An 18148-nucleotide genomic window follows, 5' to 3' on the forward strand; every position below is an offset into this window, starting at 1 on the left:
TCAAACACAAGCAAAACTGTGCTTGCTCATACCCATTCTTAAAGTCTATCAGAGATGTTACACTAGACTTAATTTATACTTACCTGGGGCTTCCTCCAGCCCCATGAGCAGCGTTGAGTCCCTCACCGTCCTCCTCGGCACCTCCGTTCTGGTGCTACAACTGCTGGTAATCCGCTCAGTAGCCGCCAGTCAAGGTCTTCTGAGCATGCGCGGTTCAGCCATGTGTGTGTCCCCACTGCGGTCCTGTCCCCTGGAGCTTTCTGCACCTGCACAGTAGTACTGCACAGGCTCAGAACGCTCCAGGGGAAGGGAGCGATAATTGGTGCACAGAAGCCCACGACTGCCGGGAGTCATAGCGGCTTAACGGAGGGGGCAAGGAGGATGGTGAGGGACTCAGTGCTGCTCATAGGGCTGGAGGAAGCCCCAGGTAATTATAAATTAAGCCTAGTGAACCATCTCTAGTTCACTTTAACCATACAAAAACTTAACATCACTCACAGTCTAATCAAAAATCAGATGTTGTCAAGTGAAATAGCCATTATCATAATAAACTGAAACACAGATTTATGCGTTGTTCCAAACATTGATTTTATTGCAAAGGCATCCAGAGGTTGTGTTTGGCTTGTGCAGTAAACAAGCATGCCGATAATGTATCTGTGAACCAAGGTCACTAAGTGGCCTGTGATGTCATCAGATGTGCAATAGCTAGGAGGGAACATATTTTTAATCTTTTTTTTTTCATGATGTAGCAGTTAGCTTTTCCTTGCTTCAAGCAGGACTTCAATCTGCTGCAGAAGCTGTACAGTATTCATCAATATCAATGATTTCACAAAGCTGGTGCACTAAAGTTGGACAGAATAGTTCCATATGGACTGAAGAGATTGCTGATATAGGCCTATATCAACATCACGCCTTAGTATTTATTAGGCTCATTTTCAACGTGGCTGTTTAGTTGTCTTTTAAGGTCATTGAATTTTTTCGATAGATCCGTATTACTGTGTGTTTTAAAATAAAGCCTGTCAACAGTTCACAGTGTAGGAATCCGCAGCAGATAAGCAGCAAAGATGCACTCTGTCTCCCTCCTGGGTATTAAGCAATTGCAGAGTGTTCAACATTAGTAATGGTTAGTGGCCACTTCTGTCGTTCACCTCTCCTTCATTCACATTCTGACAGGGAAAAAAAATACAAATCAGATAGGACAGGAACAGGAAACTTTGAGGCAAGTGTAAATGTAAACATACATTACTATCTTTATTCTTTAGACAATTAACGGTAACACTTCATTATTGGATTAAAGATCTGTGATCAAGTAGAGTGCTAAAGTGCATACACACCTTTGAGGGATGTCCCCCGTCGGGGATCAGGGCCTGTTCAACTTGGGCGACATCGCTGGGCCGGGCTGCACACATGCATGTCATGGGTGGAGCTGACAACGTGCTGTGTTACTCTGCAGGGGGCGGGACGATAACGAGCGGCACGTGCATGATGTCATGCGGTGGGAGGGGGGACCGGCACGAACAATGGGATCGGCAGAGGAGTAAAACCACCAGGCGGAACGTATGCACGTTTGGCGCCGGGGACTGCCATACACACGCTGAGACGGTGGTTATCGGCGTGTGTACGGGCCTTAAAGAGGAACTGTAGCGAAAACAACATACTGAGTATGTAAAATTTTTTATTTTTTTCCAATATTCATTTATAGATTATTCACCAGTAGTCAGTGTTTGTCCATTGTAAAATATTTCCTCTGCCTGAATTAAATTCTGAAATGTATTATTGCCAGGCGATCTGTACGGAATGTTCGTTTACTGAGAGTTCTATGCACATAGGGAGTTACTGGTTGCTTGGCAGTTGGAAAAAGCCATTATTTCCCACAATGCAACAAAGTTTACAGATAGAAAACTGTCAGGACCATGGTCATAAGATCACTCTGTGGGAGGGGTTTAACCACAATATCAAGCGCTTTGAGTCCGACAGTAGAAAGGCGCTATACAAATACTGCAATTATTATATCAGCCATACAGCGCCCCCTGAAGGTCTATTGGAGAAAAGGTAAAGATTTCTTGTGGGAAAAAGATACCAGCTACTGATTGCAATAAAGTTCAATCCTTGGTTAAACTTTCAGTACAGTCTGCAGCTTAACAAACATATCCATATTGTTTAATTGTTTCTAAATCCTCTAGGTGGTGAAAGTATAAACCTAACCTGTTCACACTACTCTGGCTTCTGCACCGATTATGGAGATGCTAAACCATGTGACCCTGGTCAGATCTGATTGGACTGGGTCTTGCTAGGTTGTACATATGAGTTTGGTGCTAATGTTTCACTGCACAGTAGTTTGGGTGCAAGGCATCATCTATGAAAGTTGGCCAACTACTGCCCCTTCCAACTCACCTAACCCTAACCTCTCCCCCCTTGCCCCTCTACTCAGGGCCGGATTTGTACTTTCCAGTGCCCTAGGCCTGCTGTCACCTACCGCCTTCCCCCTCCCCCACCACCACCACCACCAAAAAATATTATTTCCAACACTCTAACTAGCAATCATTGGTTTGAATCGGCTCATTACAGTTATGCTGCTCTGCCTCCCATTCAGCCAAGAATCAGTGGATGCTCTGTTTGCTGAATAATTATTGCAATTTGCGCTCCTGTCCAAATGTGCACAGCAGCCGATAGTGTTCTGGGCATGCATACTTGAGAAATGACGCTGATGTATGTACTTGTCAAGAATGCATAACACTATACTGGCCTTGGTTGCTGTGCACATCTGGGCAGGAGCGGAAAATTACAGGGAGCGCAAGTTGCAAGTAGCCAGAGCATGCGCTGCTTCTTTGTCCTCTGTGTGCGACTCACTGCAGTCAGAGCCACAAACAGGTGACAGGGCAGCTCAATGGAGAGAAGCCCATCCACAACAGAGAACAGGTATGTAGCAAACATCCTGTCAAGACCTACTTTGGATGTTTGGTTGTAATTAGAGCGGACCTAAACACAGAACTTCCTCTCTGCTCTAAAAGATACACAACAACATAATAACCTTCAAATAACCTTCAAAGAAAAGCATTTCTTTGTTACAGCTGATACAAATCCTGCAATAAATCGGCAGTGTCTACTTCCTGCTTTTATGGAAGCAGACATATTGTTAACATCCTGTGCTTTCAAATGACCTTAGATGTTGTGTCAGGTGACAAAGGGGAGAGATCAAATTACAACTTCAGATTAGACACAGATGTGGGGGAATTAGGCAGGCTCTCTAAAAACATACAAGGTGGATTTTTCTATGTTTTCCTTCTGTCCTGTGCAAGAGTTCAGCTCCACTTTTAAGCATCTGAATGACATTTATTTATATTTGCTCAAAAATCTATGCATCTCCTTTGAATGTTGAATATACATATGGTGGTGTGCTCTAACATATTGGCCGTATACAGGAACAAAGTCTGAAGAAGGCGTATTCGCAGAAAGATTACTTTTTTCTTTTAAGCCAATAAATGGTATCATTATGATGCAAAACTCTGATTTCACTGATGGCTAAGATGGTACAATGCTCTACTGCTACAGGAAAGAAGGATGCCAAACCATAAACACTAGCATAGAGGTAGTAACAGCTCAGGTGACAGTGACAGTTTAGCAATGAAAGGAAAGCAAACAGCATTTTTATTCCTGTAGTTCTCATAGATGGTAGGAACTGAAGGACAGAAAATGAGTCAGGAAAGAGTTAACTGAGACAGGAAAGAGTTAACTGAGACTACTGCTGGCTAGGAAGAAAAAAAAAAACTAAAGCCATACATTTAGGTAGAAATAAGAAAGTGTAATTTACTGCTGGGGTCAGTCTGACAGCTGTAAAGGAGATGGTGAAGAAACTAGCAGAGCTAACTGATGTTTGTAAATGCCTGAACTTAGTAAATGCGGAACTTAGTTCTATCTGCTTTGTAATGTAAATATGTAAATCCCTGATATTTCTCACATCACACCAGGAATTGTGAGAGAGATGCGGGCATTGAGAAACTCTGAAACTCAGCTATTAGTGCAGAGCAGGGCGCTGGCTGGCTGTGCTGCGGGACCAGAAGAGATGATTTACTTTGACATGTGACCTTTTCTCTCTTCAAGTCCTGCCACCCTTCTTATCTTATCAGATTTTATTGCCCTAGGCCATGGCCTTTGTGACCTTCCCAGAAATCCGGCCCTGTCTCTACTGTGCAAAACACCCAGTCCCCAACCTTACCCAAACACCTATTTTAAGGCCTTCTTCACCTGTTTCCTAGCTCTAACTGACCCACATTCATGTTGTTCGATGCTAACCTCAACCTTTAAATGGTGTCTAAAGGTGCCCATACACTAACGCGATTTCCCGTCGATAGAAATCGATACGCAAACGTGGACTAATAAACCGATTTCCATCCGAAATCGATTGATTTTGTCGATCTGCCAAGGTGAAAATTTTGCGCTCCCGATCGCCGGCAGATCGGGAAAGCGCCGTTAGCGACATTTAATACGGGGACAACCACAATACGTAACGTCACCTGTCCGGCCGGCGCAAGTCCCCGCTGTCTCTCACTTCTTCCGGCATCTTCTCTTCACTTTTTGTCCCATCTTGTGAGAAAGCGAAGTTCAAACAGTAGAGGTCGCTCTACTGTTTGAACTTTCTACTTGTGACAGGACAGGACAGGAAGTAAAGGGAAGATGGAGTACACTGGAAGAAATGAGACTGAGGGGACCCGGGGAATCGTTCCGGCAGACAGGTAATGTATTGCGGCTGGCCAGGGGAGCAGGGGAGGCGAGCAGGCAGCAGCGGCAGTTTCACAGGTTGTGAATCGATTGAATAAGGCTGCTTCCACTCTCAATTTGGTCAAACCCTCAGTAGGGAACCGTCTCTGCAGGCTTGCCGTGGGGTCGGTTCCCGACAGATACTATATCTAGATACTATGGGGTTGATTCACTAAACCGTGCTATGACAAATAGCACGCCTTATCAGAGATACCATGCTTTATCAGAGATAACACGTCTTATCAAAGATAACATGCCTTATCAAAGTTAACATGCCTTATCAGAGTAGTATAGCGAGCGCTATGAACCCGCAGGGGCCCAGGGCAGAATGAGTGCCATTGCCAATTAGCAGGCATAAGTTTGTAGCGCTCGCTATGTTACTCTGATAAGGCATGCTATCTCTGATAAGGCGTGCTATCTCTGATAAGGCGTGCTATTTGTCATAGCACGGTTTAGTGAATCAACCCCAATATATCTAGGTATTTATGTATGTTAATCTAGGTATTTAGGTATGTTAATCTTTACTTTAGGCTTGCTTTAAAGAGACTCTGTAACATTAAAAAGATCCCCTGGGGGGTACTCACCTCGGGTGGGGGAAGCCTCCGGATCCTAATGAGGCTTCCCACGCCGTCCTCTGTCCCACGGGGGTCTCGCCGCAGCCCTCCGAACAGCCGGCGACTGTGCCGACTGTCAGTTCAATATTTACCTTTGCTGGCTCCAGCGGGGGCGCTGTGGCGGCTTTCCGTTCCGAACTACACGGAAATACCCGATCTCATTCGGGTCCGCTCTACTGCGCAGGCGCAGGACACTTGCGCCTGCGCAGTAGAGCGGACCCGACGGCGATCGGGTATTTCCGTGTAGTTCGGAGCCGACAGCCGTCAGAGCGCCTGCGCAGGAGCCAGGAAGGTAAATATTGACGTCACCGCTGCACGGACTCCACGGAGGGCTGCAGCGAGACCCCTGACGGATGGAGGACGGCGTGGGAAGCCTCATTAGGATCCGGAGGCTTCCCCCACCCGAGGTGAGTACCCCCCAGGGGATCTTTTCATGTTACAGTTCCTCTTTAAAGGGAATCTGAAATAAAAATAAACTTAAGAGATAATGATTTGTATGTGTAGAACAGCTAATGCTGGGAATACATCATGAGGCTTTATTTTGGCAGATAGATGGCTCAATAGATAATTTCCAACAGGTCCGATCTGATTTGGATTGTTTTTCTGATCCATTTTCTCATAAAAGTCAATGCAAATCAATCAGAAAAACAATCGGAGAAACAATCGAAAAATTGATCAGAAAGTAATTCTGCCAAAAAAACTCATTGTGTATTCCCAGCATAAGAAATAGAAGATTAGTAGCACATATATAAGTCTCGTATGTTTCCAGTACAGGAAGAGTTAAAAAAACTTCAATTATGCAAAAGAGCTTCACTGAGCTAATTGACTAATTTAGTCAGAGAGCAATGCTATTTTCTGAAGTGAAGTACTTATCTCAACCTATCTCGACCCGTCTCTCATTGTTTCTTGTTTATTTAAGATATTTTTGCCAGGAAGATCAAAGGGTCATTTTTGCTCTGATTTGTTTCATCATTTAAAATACAGAGTGTAATTTGTAAACTGCACACATTAGAGAATGATGCAATATTTAAAAAAAGCAGCTGAATATTTGAAAATAAAAATGAGACTCTTTTCTTTGCTACAAATGTTCTATTAATCACTAGCTGATTGCCCGGCGTTGCCCGGGTATGTATTTGGCTGGTGTTGGCTCCACCCACTTTTCTAACCCTAACACACAATCACTCAATGATCTAGTTTGTGAGCTTTGCATTGTTTGGCATCAATAATTTGCATTAAAATGAAACAAATCAGGTTGGCTGTGGCTCCACCCTTTTCTGAATTTGAACCCCAGTCACCCAATGACCAACTGTACCAGGTTTTAAGCTTGTGTCCTTAACAGTGCAAGAATAGCAGCAATTGAATATTCCCCTTGAAAAGCAATAAATAAATTTGGATTGGCTGTTGTAGGCTCCGCCCTCTTATGAATATTAATCCAAGTCACCCAGTGACCAACTCTGCAAAGTTTGAGAACCCTGCCATTAACAGTGTGGCTGGAGTTTACATTTTCCCAGTGAAATTTGTATTTGTCTCCGCCCACTGATGACCCAGCATTGCCTGGGTATGTATTTGGCTGGTGTTGGCTATGCCCACTTTACTTAATTACCAAATTTGTGAGCTTTGCAGTCTTTGGCATCAATAATTTGCATTGAAATGAAACAAATCTGATGGGCTGTTTGTGTCTCAACCCCTTTTCTGAATTTGAACCCCAGTCACCCAATAAATAACTGTACCCAGTTTGGGGCTTGTGCCCTTAACAGTGCAAGAATGGCAGAAATGAAATATTCCCCTTGAAAATCAATAGATGAATTTTGATTGGCTTTTATAGGCTCCCGTAGGTTAACACTTCTTTGAATGTAATCATATGGTCAGTGACTTAAGATGGTGTGTGTTGGAGAAGGTGATAGCAGCAGAAGGAATGGATAATGAAATGGCCCTTTTGCGAAGGGAGAGCAGATGGATCAGCAGGTTGGAGACTTTGGTCCCCAATGGACTTAATGAAGAATTCAGTTTGAGATGTTTTTTATGATATATGTCAATTTAGACACTGTCTCTTTAAACTGTTCTTTGATCTCTCTAATTAAGTTTGTGCCCGCCCCGAAAGGGGTGTGTTTTATTAAGGTGTATGTGATTAATATGTGAGCATTTGCTCAGTGTGTTTTAACACTTGATAAAGGCCGCAGGCCGAAACGTCGTGTGTGTTTTATCAACTATGGATTAAATAAACATAGCCTTTGCGGCTTAAATTCAGGTGGAGAACCAGTCACTTCCTTCTTTTCATTTTGTAGGCTCCGCCTCCATCCACTTTTATGAATAATAGCTGATGAATCGGCGTTGCCCGGGTATGTATTTGGCTGGTATCGGCTCCGGTCACTTTTTCTAACCCTAACACACAAATACTCAATGACCAAGTTTGTGAGCTTTGGGGTCTTTGTCATCAATAATTTGTATATTCCCATAGAAATTAAACAAATCAGATTGGCTGTTTGTGGCTTTGCCCCTCTCCGGCATTTGAACCCCAGTCACCCAATGACCAACTGTAGCAGGTTTGAGGCATCTGTTATTAACAGAGCAAAAATGGAAGCAATTTAAATATTCCCCTTCAAAATCAACAGGTGAATTTTGATTTGCTATTATAGGCTCCGTACACACTTCCCATAATATTAATCTCAGTCACCCAGTGACCATCTGGGCAAAGTTTGAGAACCCTTGCCATTAACCGTGTAAGAATGGCTGCAGTCTATATTTTCCTAGTGAAATTTGGTTTTGGCTCTGCCCACTTTTTGTAACCTGGACACACAGCCACTCAATGACCAAGTTTGTGAGCTCTGGGGTCCTTGGATTCAATAATTTGTAATTTACTAGTGAGATGAAACAAATCTGATTGGCTGTTTGTAGCTCCACCACTTTTCTGAATTTGAACCCCAGTGACCCAATTACCAACTGTACCAGGTTTGAGGCTTGTGCCATTAACAGTTCAAGAATGGTAGCAATTTAAATTTTACCCTTGAAAATCAACAGGTGAATTTTGATTTTCTTTTTAGGATCCACCCACTTTTCTGAATATTAATCCCAGTCACCAAGTTTTAAGCTTTTGGGTTTCTGCCATCAAAATTGTGTGAATGGAAGCAGTTTATCCAGTAAAGTAATCTGATTTGCTGTTTGTGGCTCCACCCCTTTAATGGATTTGAACCCCAGCCACTTCATGACCGACTTGTACCGGTTTGAGGCTTCTGCCATTATTAGTGTAAGAGTGGCAGCAGTTCCAATATTTCCCTTAAAAATCAATAGGTGAATTTTGATTGGCTGTTGTAGGTCCCACCCACTTTCCTGAATATTAATCTCAGTCATCCATTGACCAACTGTGTCACATTTGAGAACCCTGCCAATAACAGAATGGCTGAAATCAATCTAACAAATCTGATTGGCTGTTTGTGGCTCACTCCCCTTTAGTGAATTTGGACCCCTGTCACCTATCAGGTAAGAGGCCTCTGCCATTAACAGTGTTAGGATGGTAGCAATGTAAATATTCCCCTTGAAAATCAATAGGTAAATTTTGATTGGCTGTTGTTGGCTCCACCCACATTTCTGAATATTAATCCCAGTCACCCAGTGGCCAACTGTGTCAAGTTTGGGAACCCTGCCATTAACAGTGTAAGAATGGCTGCAGTTTATATTTTCCCCTGGAAAAAATGTAGTTGTTGGCTCCGCCCACTTTTCCTAACCTTGACATACAGTCACTCAATGACCAAGTTTATGAGCTTTTGACATTTGGTATCAATAATTTGTATATTCCCATTGAAATTAAACAAATCTGATTGGCTGTTTGTGGCTCCACCCCCTTTCCAAATTTGAATCCCCGTCACCCAGTGACTAACAGTACCAGGTATGAAGCATCTGCTATTAACAGTGTAAGAATGGCAGCAATGTTAATATTCCCTTTGAAAATCAACAGATGAATTTTAATTGGCTGTTGTAGGCTCCACCCACTCTTTTGAATATTCATCCCATTCACCCAGTGACCAACTGTGCAAAGTTTGAGAACCCTGCCAGTAACAGTGTAAGAATGGCTGCAGTTTATATTTTCCTAGTGAACTTTATTTTTGGCTCCGCCCACTTTTTGTAACCTTGACACACAGTCACTCAATGACCAAGTTGGCTGATTGTGGCACCGCCCCTTTAGTGAATTTGGACCCCAGTTACCCAATGACCGACTGTTGCAAGTTTAAAGCCTCTGCCATTAACTGTGTAAGAATGCCAGCAGTTTTAATATTCCCCTTAATAATCAATAGGTGACTTTTGATTGGCTGTTGTAGGCTCTACCCACTTTCCTGAATATTAATCTCATTCCCCCAGTGATCAAGTGTGCCAAGTTTGAAAACCCTGTGATTAACAGTGTAAGAATGGCTGCAGTTTACATTTAAAATGAATGTCTGAAATTTCATTGGCTGTTTTATGCTCCACCCACTTTTCCTGGATTTGTAACCTCGGTCACCAAGTGACCAACTGTGCCAAGTGTGGGGACTCTGGCTCAATTACTGTGAGAATGGCGGCCTTTTCCATTTTTTTCCATTCACCTGAATGGGTGAAATATGATTTGCGGTTTGTAGCTCCGCCCAGGTGTGAAGGGGGGACGCGAGACGGCCAGAACATATCATCCCAGATAGTAAGGGATCTGCATACCAAGTTTCGTTCAAATCGGTCAAGGCGTTTTCGCGTGATCGCGGCACATACATACATACACACACACACATCCGATTTTATATATATAGATTATTACTACACATACAATTCATTATATCATACTTTTTTTCCGCTTCAGTATCACTTTAACCACTAGCCGACCGCTCCACGTCATTTGGCGGGAATGTGGCGGCAGCCCCAGGACCACTCCATACAGATTGGCGTGAATGGCTGCAGGCGGGGATTGCAGGAGATCGCGTGTGCAGATGTGCGTGCATCTTCGCATGGTTGCCGCTCGCGATTGCCCCTCGGAGACTGTTAGACAGCAAAACCGCCGTCTATTAACACAGTACAGCGCTGCGATCTAAGGCAGCGCTGTACTGAGGACAGCCATGGGACACGGAAGTGATCTGCTGTGATAGGCTAACGGGGGGAGGGAGAGAAACTTAATTCAAAAATAAGTACATTAATTTAAAAAAAAAAAAGAAGATAAATATTTACAAATGAGTAAATCAACGTGTGTGTGTGGTGTGTGTGGTGTGTGGTGTGTGGTGTGTGGTGTGTGTGTGTGTGTGTGTGTGTGTGTGTGTGTGTGTGTGTGTGTGTGTGTGTGTGTGTGTGTGTGTGTGTGTGTGTGTGTGTGTGTGTGTGTGTGTGTGTGTGTGTGTGTGTGTGTGTGTGTGTGTGTGTGTGTGTTAGTAAAAAAATGGCCTGGTCGCTAGGGGGTTTAACACCGCAGTCTTCAAGTGATTAAGCCTCTGCTGTTGTGTATATGACAACATTGATATATCAAATGCAGACAGCTGAATGAGAATAAAACGTTTGCTGGGTCTTCATCTTTGATGAAACATAACGCCTTTGCTATGGCCCTGGCATTAGCTAGCAGAAGGCATACATGAAGCCGCACATATTGTAACTGTAACTGACCTTCTCACTTACATGATGGTGGATGGAGTCGCTCAGATTACACAGCATTGCTTTTCTCAACCACTGGCACGGGCTTCTCGGCTGAGCCCTCAGCCTGCAACAGACCACACATAAAACACTGTTACATTGACATCAGCAGCAAGCACCTCATTAGTCTCTATGGTAATGAGATAACAGCGAGCAAAACAGAACAGGTGGCGATACTGAAGAAGATCAAAAAATAAGCTGTTATCTATACTGTGTTGTGCAGCTTCTTGATCAATCACCATCCTTAATATTATATGATCACTGTGGTGGGGATAAGTGATGCAAAATGCAATGCAAAAGTATTATCCCCCTTCTGTTTTATAAGTGAAATTTTTATTTTGCGATAAGTTTTGCATTTGTGAAAGCCACAGAGATTAGAGAGGTCTTTAGTGGCGAAGCAGGAGCCCTTTTGGAAAAAAAATGGCACTGCCGTAAGCGCCTATTATAAAAGCTGTGATTAGCGGCAAAGAAAGTAAATGTGGGGGAGCGATATTGGACGCCTCCGGGCACCGAAATTTACCATCTTCTTTGCTGCAAATCGCGGCTTTTAGAAAGAAAAATATATTTTTCCCAGGTGTCTTTTGTACATGGATGCCTCTAGTGGTTCCTTAGGGGCAACAATGAATTCTGTGCAGCCTTACCAGCAGTGTTGCAGTACGGATTTCGTTTTAGGAACAGCTTCACATTGCGGATTGGCGGTAGTGGTGTGCCCTGCAGCGCCAAAAACAGGCTTTTGGGGATTCCCGCGTTAATGCACAGTAATCCCTGTCTAGCAGCAGGCCATACAGGAAGTGAGGCTGCGGCCTGATAGATGACATGCGCTGAAGTGTATTGCATGTTCGACACGTAAAACTGCGGTGGTTTATTTAAAAACTCACGCGTCGCCGTAGACATACATGACTTCCAGTAACCACAGGAGCCATACGGTAACGTAGGTATGCGCTCGCGTTAGATAGGGTGCTTACGGCACAGTGCACTGCGCTGCAGGCAATGTGAACTCCCCCATAGACTTTCATTGCCCTATCGCTAGGCTGCAGTAAAATGCCGCACCGCACCGTGTCAGTGTGAAAGGGCCCTTAGTCTCTTTTTAACCTAAATAGTGCATTTTTTTCTGTATTGATTGCCACAATACTGGCTATAGCCTATAATAGCAGTAGCTAAAGGCAGCACTAGATACAACTTTGAAACCACTGATGAGATAGCAAGGCTGCACTAGATAAAACTTTGAGAACACTGTTGAGGTGGCCAGGCTGCACCTGCACTCATTACAACTTTGAAAATACTGCTGAGGTGGCATGGCTGGTACAAAGTTGTGACACGGCCTGCAGGTCACTGGAAGTTCACACACAGACTGGCTGCCACGCTGACTAGGAGCTGAATTGTTACAGCGTCTCTCCTGCAGGGAGAAACTCCATGTATGCTGCCCAGCTTGCTGAATTTAAGAGGCTCACTGGAGATCATATACACTGATGGTGGAGGACATCCAAGTAGTCAGCTGAACCCAGCGGTGGTGAGAGCCCGCCTGGGCAAATGCAATCTTTGTTAGCCTTGTATGGCTGAGGGGTGCATAATCTGCTATTGGAATTGTGCCTACACCTTGAACTGTGTATTACTAAGACAGCCCTATCTGAAAAGGGCTGAAAAGCCATTGAACTGAGGCGGATGCCTGGTGAGCGGTGTAATCGCACCTTATATCTATCATAGACCAACTAGTCTTCAAGCGGACAGTATCATTTTACTGAGTCAGCCTTACAGCGTGGCAGATTAAGCACAGAGGATGTTTATTGCAGCTTTTGGGCTGTGGATTTAAAGCATACATTCACTCAAGTCAGATTTGAATTGTGGAGGATCCACAAAGTTTGTCTAGATAGTTTGAGTATGACAGCTTTGCTGCAATGTGTGGTTCAGTGTGTATGGTCAGCTGGCATCTAGCTATACACGGCCGTGTATTTTAGGGGGGGGATAAGGGAGTTTTATGTGACTGCAATTTGATTCAATAAACATTTGTGATATTTGCTAGTAGACGCTTTGCATGGTCTTTTCTGTCTCGAGGTGGCATGGCTGCACTGGAAACCACTTTCAGACCAATGTAGCAGAGGCAAGGTTGCATAGGATACAAGTCATCTTAGAGGCGTAGCTAGGGTTTTCAGCGCCCAAGGACAAAGTTTTTGTGCCAACCCCCTCTGGACAAAAGGGGCGTGGCCACGCATCAGAATGTGTTCAAAGTCATGGGTGAAATCAAATGTACAAATGCTGTTTAGATAGCCAGATGTGTCCCCCATAGATAGCCAGATGTGCCCGCTTACCCCACCCTCCCCACCTTTTAGATAGCCAGTTGTGCCCCTCTATAGATAGTTAGATGTGGCCCCCTTTAGATAATCAGATGCCCCCCCTCCCTTTAGATATCCATATGTGCCCTGCTTTTTCTGCTGCTGTTTACACTTCTACACTCCTCTGCGGAGGGACAGAAAGAAGCAGGGGCACTTTGGGTAGCCAGCTGCCTCTCACACATGTAGGGGTACAGCAACTGTGCACAGTGCTGCGCCTGGGGACATATGTACCCCCTTGCCTACCCATAGCTATGCCTCTGTACATGGTTCCTTGAAAGTTAGTATCTAATTCTTTTTTTTTTCTAAATTGATCTATATACAAACTTCAGACTTCAGAGTGTTTTCCAGACCTTAGTTGTTTCCTTGCCTCCCTGTGTTGGAGCACTTGCTTGGTTAGGTCGGCGTCGGTAGTTGTACGGTCTCCGGAAACCGCGACGGTTTGCTTGTTGTTGCTGTTGTTGTAGTTCTGAAGCCCCGGTCTCAAACTGGTTTTCTTTGTTTTCCATTTCTCCAGCAGGTAGAACAGGTCTGGACTGAGCCCCGGGTCTATGACAAAAATATGATGTTATAATGGAGTCATTTCTATAGCATTACATTTTGAAAGGTAAGGTAACTTGACCTACTATGACGCCTCTAAAGATCTTCAAGCAACTCCAATGGAGATATCATGAACTGGATTTTCAACAAAAAATTGCCTGCAACTATGTGCTTAAAGACTGTAGCCCTTGCCTGGGGTTTCAGTTCTGCTGTAAGTCATTTAATCATCCTATTCACAAATGCCCAAATCTGTATCCACTGGCGGAGACTTACCTGCGATATCTTGCTCGGTAGTTGGTAGGCTGGCGCATTGGTTGCTGGGGCTGAGCTACTTCAGGGGGGCCATCTTTTATATCTCCCTCTACTCCCTGTAGTGATGCAGAGATATTATAATAAGCAATTATAGACAGGTGTACAATGATGAAGTGTAAGTTTGCTCATTATTAAATGTGCTTAAAATGTATTAAAGTGTACCGGAAGTGAAATTTGGAGAAAAAGTTAGATAATTAATTCAGTAAAGGGAAACCTGTGGATAATCGCTTACACTATACCGCATGAGCTTGCCTTTCCTCGCTGGAACCCTCTGAACATATTCTACAAGGGCTTGTCAAATATGTTTACACCACCACACTCCCGTCCATGTAAAAGTGTGCCTGCCCTGCTCAACATGGCCTGCTTCTGCACAGTTTTAACAAATAAGGACAAAAACAACACATTTTTTGTCCACTTTCTGTTTCTTTTAAGGCTTATTTACCTGGGGAAGTGGCTTCAGGACACAAAATGTGTTGTTGTTGTCCTTATTAATAAAACTGTATAAACTTTGAACGTTTTTATCATAGTAGGTAAGCTTAGTTACCTTCTTTTTTGAACAGTTTTTTATACTGTTTGCCTCCAGACACTAGCCACATGTGTTTCCACGACGTTTTAGGAATCAGAAATTTTAGATTTTATGGTTTTTAAAATCCCCCAAAATATATTTAACTTTTGGAGAAGTGATCACACCTGTACCTAAAAGGCCAAGTGTGGATGGTACTTCTACTTCTGCGTTTATGCTGGTTGCAGGTTGGGCTGCCTGAACAGTATGAGTGCCCATTTCTTTCATTACTTACACTAACTTAATACCAAAATACTTCACCAGATTGGGTATCCGTTTTGGTAACAGGAAAAAAGGGCGCCAGCAGCTTGTGGACAAAAAGGGCGCCGCCATTCACTCCCATAATAAATATCGTTTATTGGGCGCCGAACAGGAAAAAAGGGCGCCGGAGATTACTAACATTTTACAAATGGTGCCCTGAGAGTTTTAATGTTTTATAACTGTGCTTGTGATGATTTAATCTTAGAAAATGCACCCGTGACAAATAAAGTTTATAAAAATACTGAACATATTTATCATATTTAACTAAAACATTATTTAAAATGTTATCCCTTACTGTTTGTAAAACATTATTATTCACAAAATAAGCGATCAGTATGTAACGTAAATTGCAATATATTTTTTACAGTCACTATTTGTAAAACATTATTATCCACATAATAAAGTGATCAGTAAGGGGGGTGGTTAGGATTAGGCACCACCAGGGGGGTCTTAGGGTTAGGCACCACTAGGGGGGTCTTAGGGTTAGGCACCACCAGGGGGGTCTAGGGGTTAGGGATAGGTATAGTGAGGGTTCTGTGTGAGAGTAGGGTTAGGTATAGTTACAGTACAATATACACCACCAGGGGGGTGGTTAGGGTTAGGCACCACTAGGGGGGTGGTTAGGGTTAGGCACCACCAGGAGGGTCTTAGGGTTAGGCACCACCAGGGGGTCTAGGGGTTAGGGATAGGTACAGGGAGGGTTCTGTGTGAGAGTAGGGTTAGGTATACTTTTAATGTTTTACAACACTTATTACGAACGTAGTTATATTTATATCATCGTTATAAACAATATTCTCAGATTTTATTATAAGAAGAAACGATAAATGAAGATTATTCACAACAATATACAATTATAACGATGAAACATATATTATCGTTCTATTAACAAACGTAAATATAAGTTTCACTTTTGAAACAGGGAATATTAACGTTTTCACAATTGCCGATTTCATACACATTATTTTATGATTTATAAATTTGTAAAACATTATTTGTAAACGAAATACAGCACAATATTTTTATAAAGGGCATTACTGCTTATCGTTTACACCCCGCGCCCTTTTTTCCCGACGCCTTTTTTTGATGTACGCATCCGTTTTCCCTGTGTTATACTTTTTTGTTTCCACATATAATCAGCTGATTGCTTCATTGTAAATATGGCTATCGCAGATTCCTGCTGAGAGTGGCAATCCCACATACTCTGCATAAAAGGGTCGGTCATTTAAATGCATATAAATATGGCGATTCTACAGAAATAATGGTACTTTTCCGATCATCAGCCTGATTGCCAGCTTTGCATTTTCCAGAGTACCGATACCCCCACCCACCATTTATATGCTATTTGGCCCAAGCCAGATCAATCAAATACAATTCTCCATGCAATGGACATCTACAACTATTCCTATATATAGCTGTTATATGTGACAACCTCATCTCCAGCCTTTAGCCCATGACAAGTCATTGCGGGCATGACACTTCTACACATGTGCTGGTAATCTGAGTGATTCACTTGACTGGACTTTCACACCTCTCTTTCTCTCATAATCCCGAGCATCTGTCTCTCTCCTTCACACAGTATGAAACTCAGGAGACAAATTTAGACTTTCAGCAAGAGCAGCTGCTCCATTTCATTCTTCATCTACTCCACTCTAAATCAGCTAAGCGCTCTCCTTGTCCACCATATGACTTTCTTCTTCAATATGTTGCAACAGTCAGCTACACCTCCACCATGACACCCTATGTGATCCAAACTCACCAAACAGGGTGGGCCATGTATTACAGTGGCCTTTCGTGCCTCTGGGGCATTAATAGGCTCCCCACGCCCTCGAGCTCTCCTCTTCTCAGAACACCATCAGCTCAGCAGCAAACGTTTCCATAAGCATATACCTCAATGACAATAAAACGCTTTCATTGTGCAATACAGTTTAAAAACAGTTGGCTTTATTCCGTTGTTACACTCACATTTAGTAGAGTTTGGCCAAGCATGTGGAGTTACTAACGGGCTCCCCCCCGTGCGGTCTCCCGGGCTGACCGCCGTCTGCTGTTTTCAGGGTGCGCGTTCGCTTCCACCGCCAGCCTCCCTCCGCTAACCGCGAGGTTCCTTCCGCATGTGGCTCCTCCCAACTAGTTTCGTCACTCCACGTGACTCATTCAGGGGAATGAGTCACGTGGATGAGTCACGTGGAGTGACGAAACTAGTCACTCCACGTGACTCATCCGTCATGGTGGAGGTGTAGCTGACTGTTGCAACATATTGAAGAAGAAAGTCATATGGTGGACAAGGAGAGCGCTTAGCTGATTTAGAGTGGAGTTTTGAAGGAGGAATTAGCTCATTCCTGGGAACAGCAGCGCACCTTTGTATTTTAGGACTTTGGAACTAGGACTTTCTGGATGTCATATAGTCACTATACCTGGGATGTTGATTGTGTCCTTTGCAATTTTGGAAAAATAATACCACATTGGCCAGTTCATTTTTAATCATATTGGTTTTATATATATGTCAAGGAAACCATATTGGTAATAGTTGATTGTCCTAAGCGCTGTGTGTTTTTTGTATATTCATTCTTCATCTACCTCTCCATTTCCAAGAAGACCTCACTCTCATATAATGGTCACTAGATAGAAAGAAGAGCTACAACCCTCGCTGAAACAGTGGTGTAACTACAAGTCATGGGGTCCTCTCGCAAAACTTTGAGGGGCCCCCCTAAATATTCACACCCCTTTCCATGCCTCTCCTCCCCTTGGTGCCCTTCACAGCCTTGGGGCCCATCTTCCAAAGGTCATAAATCAAGTGTGGCCATCAGGGCAGGTTCTAGCTACAATGGGCAGACGTAACTTGGGGGCCCGCCTGACCCCTCTTCCAACCAAATCATCCCCAGGGTGCCTGATTCAATCCCCGTCCCCCTCCCCGTCACGCAATATCATTAGGTGTCCATCATATGTCCCCTTTTTTGGGTTCCCATTATTCACCTCCTCCTTTTCCTATACAGAGTAAACACACAGCATTACGTAGTGCTGGACAATAAATAGGGATACATACATATATGTTAACAAGGGGTGTCAGAACTCAGAACATAGCACAAGGCTATACAATGTAACACAAGGTTATACAAGGCAAACAGGGTACAAGATACATGATC

General features: G+C 43.5%; 1 protein-coding gene across 2 annotated transcripts in view; it reads right to left on the bottom strand.

Moving 5' to 3' along the window:
* Positions 1 to 563: 563 nt before the first annotated feature.
* The window catches only part of YBX3 (Y-box binding protein 3), a 36076-nt gene continuing 18491 nt past the window's right edge, over positions 564 to 18148 (bottom strand). The window contains exons 6-9 of one of the 2 annotated variants that reach the window (XM_068255633.1): positions 14147 to 14241; positions 13687 to 13882; positions 10992 to 11073; positions 564 to 1166 (exon numbers count right to left, since the gene is read on the bottom strand). In XM_068255633.1, the coding sequence (XP_068111734.1) occupies positions 11017 to 11073; positions 13687 to 13882; positions 14147 to 14241 (348 nt within the window). In that variant the 3' untranslated portion in view covers positions 564 to 1166; positions 10992 to 11016. Of the gene's footprint in view, positions 1167 to 10979; positions 11074 to 13686; positions 13883 to 14146; positions 14242 to 18148 lie in introns of both variants that reach the window. The other variant, XM_068255634.1, reaches the window with a different exon arrangement.

Source organism: Hyperolius riggenbachi, chromosome 10 (genome assembly GCF_040937935.1).
Source record: "Hyperolius riggenbachi isolate aHypRig1 chromosome 10, aHypRig1.pri, whole genome shotgun sequence".
NCBI classification, from domain to species: domain Eukaryota; kingdom Metazoa; phylum Chordata; class Amphibia; order Anura; family Hyperoliidae; genus Hyperolius; species Hyperolius riggenbachi.